Source organism: Anarrhichthys ocellatus, unplaced genomic scaffold (genome assembly GCF_004355925.1).
Source record: "Anarrhichthys ocellatus isolate YVR2014 unplaced genomic scaffold, GSC_Weel_1.0 scaffold1422, whole genome shotgun sequence".
Classification (NCBI taxonomy): Eukaryota; Metazoa; Chordata; class Actinopteri; order Perciformes; family Anarhichadidae; genus Anarrhichthys; species Anarrhichthys ocellatus.
In genome coordinates, this window is record NW_022281396.1 from 4753 (window position 1) to 11294 (window position 6542).

The window sequence follows — 6542 nt, forward strand, 5'->3', positions numbered from 1 at the left end:
TACCATGGTACTTTTGGTATATTTTGATGCTAATACTTTTGCACTTTTACTTAAGTGCAATCTTGTCTGTTGTGAGATATTTTGATTATGATCAAATGCAATAAAACTTTTTAAAATTATCTTGTTGTATTCTAATCTTACTCCAAAAGACCTATTTTGCGTATTAAAATCACAAATGGAATGTTACTGATGTAGATGTGCTGATTCAGGTTTTTACAGACATAAGTGCATTTGTTGATGGACCGCACGCTGCTACAAACTGGACCGTTCCTAAATTCAGAGCGCTGATGGAATGTACCGTTGGGTTATTGGGAGCACCACACTCAGTGAACGTGGAAAAGCTACTTGTTTAGCTAAGCTACCATGGTTACATTGTCACTAACTCCTAACGTTAGCTACAGCCTACATTTCCCAACTCATTTTCATTGGCATAACGTTCGGTCTCATCATTATCATTGTCATCCTCACTGGCTCTTGCACAAGAGGTGCTATTTTGCATTTTACGTATCTATTGGAAAGTTTTTCTTCCATTTCTTTGCATTGACATGTTCCTCAATTCATATAGCAATAGAACGCTCTGTTTCTTCAAACAGGGCTCTTATCTTACTGTAGATTGTCAGATTGGATTTACGAAGACACTTGACACCTGATCAAGATTATGATTTGGGTCATATTTCCTGATATTTTCTAGAATTGCCAGTTGTGTAATGACATCTCTAATGTCTAATCCCAGTTGATAGATGAGCAGGTCCTGTGTGTCCATGGTGGTCTTTCACCTGACATCAAGACGTTGGACCAGATCCGCACCATCGAACGCAACCAGGAGATTCCCCACAAGGGAGCGTTCTGTGATCTTGTGTGGTCCGATCCAGAGGATGTGGACACCTGGGCGATCAGTCCGCGAGGTGCCGGCTGGCTGTTTGGCTCCAAGGTTACCAATGAGGTATGTTGTGTCAACATTTAAAAGCAATCAATGGAAAATTGAAACCTCCGTATCACCAGTTGATTGAAAATATACTCATATTTTGTCATAGTTTGTGCACATCAACAATCTGAAGCTCATCTGCCGCGCACATCAGCTGGTTCACGAAGGCTACAAGTTCATGTTTGATGAGAAGCTTGTGACCGTGTGGTCAGCTCCCAACTACTGCTACCGCTGTGGAAACATTGCGTCCATCATGGTTTTCAAGGACGTCAACAGACGAGAGCCCAAGCTGTTCCGCGCCGTCCCCGACTCGGAGCGTGTCATACCTCCCCGAACTACTACCCCCTACTTCCTCTAATGACAAGAGCTGGTCCTCTCTCCTCTCCACCCTCTGGAGATCTCAACTCTACAACCTAATAACATATTTTAAGATATGAATGGAAGTAACGTCTCTTTCAGGTCTAGAGCATCTTGAGCCGCAAAGGGTTTCTTCTAAGGCTACAGTCAGTTTGCACCACACGCACTTGTTCTGTCGTTAAGAAAAACTAGCCCCAATGAGAAAATGATACCTTTTAAATTTCTTCATATTTTAATGATAAGAAAACGTTGAATGGTTTGAGTTTATGTACCCCACTGAAGCAAATAAAACATTTAAACTGGTGGTAATTGCTAACAATACATGTTCAAATAAAGTGATATATATATTTTATTTATCATTGTAGCAGTTTGGTGTCACGGTTGCCTTTTGAAAGATTGGACTAGTTTTCTCCTTTTAGGACAATCCTGTGTAACACCCCCCCCCCCCATTTGGTCAACTTTTCTTTTCAATGTTTTTAAAAACTGTTCTGTTGCTGCAGACAATTTGTTTAATGATAGTTACAGAAAAAATGTTTTACGTGAGAACATTCTTTTGCAGTTATCAGAATTAACGAGATAATCTTCAGTGTGAATGCCGATTCAGCATTCACACTATTGTGATCCAAATCTTTATTCTTTAAATTCTTCCGTACATTTTTTGGACTCAGTACGTCTGCGTACATGCAGCTACAGAAACCATAATATCAAATATAGTTTTCATATCAATATCAAGTCATTTCTTTGATGGCATTTCTATTACTAATGCTTATTTCTATCATGTACATTTAAAGTTGAATTGGGTTAGAAGACTTTGAGCTATTAATCTTGTGTTCAACTTTTCAGTATCTCTTACAGTTTCTGAAATATCAGTTTACAAACCTTTTTATGACTTTATAATGGGTGTGCATTGCGCTACTTAGTCACATGACCTGGGATGTCACCAACTCTGAACCCCTCTGCGGTTCTCCTTTTTATACCTCTGTGCTGGCAATGCTTTCAGCCGTAGGCATTAGGTTTACATGTTGTACGGCTGTCCAGTCTCCACAAATGTCCACCAGGCTCAATGATGAAATGACTGGATTTTGGTGGTCAAAGGTTAAGGTCACTGACCTCACGTCCGTCAGGAACGCCTTGAGGGAATTTCTTTAAATTTGGTGCAAACGTCCACTTTGGGTGCTTTTCCTTATGCTAACGAATCTTTGTTAATCATTTCCTAGTGTCCTCTCCTCAAGTCTTAGTCCCGTTCACCGGAGATACAAGCAGAAGAGGCGAGGAAGGGACGCAAGGAGATTCTGTCCATTGTTTTGTTATACTGCTGTGATCTATGATCTCTGTTCAAATAAACAATGTACGGATGTCTTACGCACAAACACACACACACACACACACTGGTTATTGGTCAGTGCAACCATTGGACACTTCACGAAGGAATTATTTCCTGCGTGGAGTGCGAGGCACTGTAAGTGAGGTATTGCACATAAATATGTCAGAAATGATGACAGCTATGTGGCGCTATGGAGCACGCTAAATACACATGAACTCATTCGCTGTATGTTTTCACAATGTTCACAGGCGATATGATCTGTGTGCTAAGTCTTGTGACTTTGAGTATACCAAGGGCCACAGAAATGCGTCTGAATGCTAACAGTGATGAGGGGGTTCTATGGAGCGGACGACGTGCCCATTCAAGACCAATTACGACATCAAATCTAAATATTTACTAATTTGAACATTAGTGCAAAGTTCCATGAATTATTTTGCAACCTAAAGTCCTCACACGTGTGAGCATGTTTGTTAAATGAAAATGGACGTCAGCTCACAGTGGTGTGAGGCCAGCGTCCCTTATGTCCAGGTCTTCATTCACGACTGTCGACACACCTGGAGTTGACTGCTGGCAGCTGTCTGGTAGCGATCAGACCTCCGGAGCAAACCAGAGTGTTTGGCTTTTCATCTGGGATCCAGGAGTCAAACAGGGCCAGGATAGCAATCACAACCATGTTTCAGGTGTGGCCACGATCCATGGAAACATGCAAGGGGAGAAAGCCAAGTTACCTGCATTAATGAGACATGATTTCATACAGAAGGAGAGAGAGAGAGGAGGAGCTCAGTGTATCCTAGGAAGTCCCCCAGCAATCTGGGCCTATATCATAACTAGAGCTGGTCCAAGGCAAACCTGAGCCAGCCCTAACTATAGGCTTAATCAAAGAGGAAAACCTCAAGTCTACTCTTAAATGTGGAGAAGATGTCTGCCTCCTGGACTGAAACTGGAAGCTGGTTCCACAGAAGAGAAGCTTGATAGCTGTAGGCTCCGGTTCCCATCCTACCTTTGGAGACTGTTGGAACCACAAGAAACCCTGAATTTAGGGAGGGTGTTTAACCATTAAGGGCTTTCTAGGTGAGGAGAAGGATTTTACATTATCTTGTGGATTTCACAGGGAGCCAGTGCAGAGACGTTATACGGGGAAATATGATCTCTTCCATTGTTGGTACAACTGGACAGAGATTTATTGGAGCAGCCGGATAATAAGAAATTGCAATAACCTAGCTTGAAGTAACAAAAGTACCAATATTAGATTGATTTAAAATAACTTGCTTACAAAGTTAAATCTATTGGGGATAATGAAATTTGAGGATTGAATTTTGTATGATCTAATTCACTTGAAGAACTGGAGAAATCGATTTGCTCGATATGAATTATGAATATTGAGGTTTATGAATTGCTCCCGTAAAGGAACATTTTATTTTGATTCACTTTTGTGAATATCCATGCTTCGTTATTGCTCTGCCAATAAAGCTTGACTAGTGGAACTACAATTCAATCTTGTCATATTTCACTAATGTAACAAGGTTATGGTTACTTATTTCGAGATAGGCGTTTTGTCAGCGGGGAAGCGTTTATTTTGAAAATGTTGACCCGGAAGTAGCTAGCCAGTTCTCGTGGAGCGGTGCCAGCCGCTGTCCTCGCCCTGCCTCCTCCAGCGTCCTACCTGTCACAGGACAGCGTCCTTTCATACGGAGTAGCATCCAGGCTTCAACCGACAGCAGTCCCGTGCACGCTTTCTGAGGGACACGGCTCGTTGGACGGCGGTCCGGTGTGAGACACACACAGTGAGATGCCAAGAGAGGCGCGTTACACCCACAGAGCTCGTCGTGGCTTTTGCACAAATTTGTGAGAAGCATCACTGTGGTAACGTCCGGCTGTTCCTCACCGCTAGCCGGCTGGCGAGGTAAGGAGAAACGTGAATTACACAAGCAGAGGTACCGTAAGTTAAAGCCGCTACATCCAGGCTGTGTGAGCGGTCTCTATATAAGCTACCGCTGCTTATCTTTGGCATCCACAAAGGAATCTCCACATGTTTGTTTGGTTGGGACGCTAATGGAGGAGTGGTGTCCAGACTGGAAACGACAGAAGGCTAACGTTATAACGTTAGTTACAAGCAATTCTTAGTGAACGGCCCAATCAAGCGTAGTCTCATTAGTAGCTAACGTTAATTAGGTGGCTGGATGAGCCCAGTGTTACCCGAGTTCACTGCTGTCAACATTAGTTTACATTACAGTTGGGTTATTAAATAGAACTAATTAATGAGAAACAATACAGCAGCTGATTGTCCTGTTTGTTGTGACTGATTGTATTATAACATAATATATTCATTTCGTCTTGTCGCAAACGGCTCATTATATCGTTGATTTTTCCCCCTCCAATCATCATCGTGTACATCCTGTCATTGTCATGGTGAACAGACCTTTCTCACCAACTCAATGAGAGCTGTTGGATGTCTAAAGACCTGCAGGGAACATTTCAGCACAATTGGTCAGTTCCGAACAAAATAAGTTTGTTACTGACAGACATTAAGCCACGCAGGGTTCTTACCACCCTGATAACAGAGAGGTAAGCTGAAGGTTTGAGAGTAGACACAGTGATGTTACACTGGAAGTACAGCCGCTGTAGGGTGTCCTGCACACTATATAAAGGCACACACAGTCACCCCATCGATGAAGCTATTGTCAGTCATTTCTATGGCACAATCAACTTTCCATTTGCAGCAAATCATTTTTGAGGAGACGCAGCAATAGCTGAACATTGTGACCTGATTGCACATCCATCTTAGCAAACTGGAGGTTGCAGCCACTGTGAGAGTGAAATCTGGGACATCCCATGTCAACCTAAAAAAGGTGACCATGTGATGCATTTCCTCCATAGTTTCTTATTTCTATTCATATTTAAGTAGGGCACCAGAAAGACACTTGGATATCTGCCTCCAGAAACATCTGTTTAGTGGTAATAGTTTGGATATCAACATGGTTGAAATGTATTTCCTTGTAGCTTGATGTATTAATAAATCACAAGTTCACATTGGAACCAATGGTAGGCTGTTTGCTCTAGTTGCCACTGATTCCAATATTTTGAACCATTTATAACTAACCAGTATTTTTTTTTTTTATGCGGTATCACTCCTCAGTCAATACAGTATTCATTTACTTCTATTTGTAATCAGGTGTGAAAGGTCAGTGTCATGACTGGAGCTGAGACTGAGGATGATATTCCATTAGGCGAAAGGAAGACTGTCACAGATTTCTGCTATCTCCTGGACAAGTCCAAACAACTCTTCAATGGGCTAAGGTTAGTTTGTACTTCCTATGTTGTCTCCTGTCTGCTGGACTTTTGTAATCAAGCATCGACTTCCAGTGAGTAGTTGTTGCAATGCGCAGGAATGATATGTATTCAATTGTGCAGCGCAAGATGTTCGTCCATTGCCAACTTTGGGTTTCAACAGAGGAAGTAGTGTGGCCTTTATGTGAGGGTGTGGAGGTCAGGGTGGTGGTTGAGTGTGTAGAACAGGGGTCCCCAACTGGCAGACCGCGATCCGGACCCAGACGCAGTTGCGTCAAGACCCAGGACCTAAAACCGATAGATAACTTGGAATTATACATGTTAAACAGTGAGTCTATACTTTAACCGGCGCAGTATACATATACATATATGTATGTATATATGTATATATGTATATATGTGTGTGTGTATGTGCATATGTAATGTGTGTGTGTATTAATGTGTGTGTGTGTGTGTGTGTGTGTGTATATATGTGTGTGTGTGTATATATGTGTGTGTGTGTATATATGTGTGTGTGTGTATATATGTGTGTGTGTGTGTGTGTGTATATATATGTGTGTGTGTGTGTGTGTGTATGTATGTATGTATGTATGTATGTATATATGTATGTATATATGTATGTATATATGTATGTATATATGTATGTAT

The 6542-nt window shown here is 41.7% G+C and overlaps 1 protein-coding gene across 1 annotated transcript; it reads left to right on the forward strand.

Annotated features, from left to right (window-relative positions):
- Positions 1–727: 727 nt before the first annotated feature.
- On the forward strand, positions 728–6282 carry LOC116377575 (serine/threonine-protein phosphatase 6 catalytic subunit-like; the record flags this gene model as incomplete). Its single annotated transcript, XM_031839223.1, has 3 exons — positions 728–943; positions 1035–4509; positions 5779–6282. Coding segments are annotated over 2 exons (465 nt in total), but the record flags the coding sequence as incomplete, so codon positions are not given.
- Positions 6283–6542: the final 260 nt, after the last annotated feature.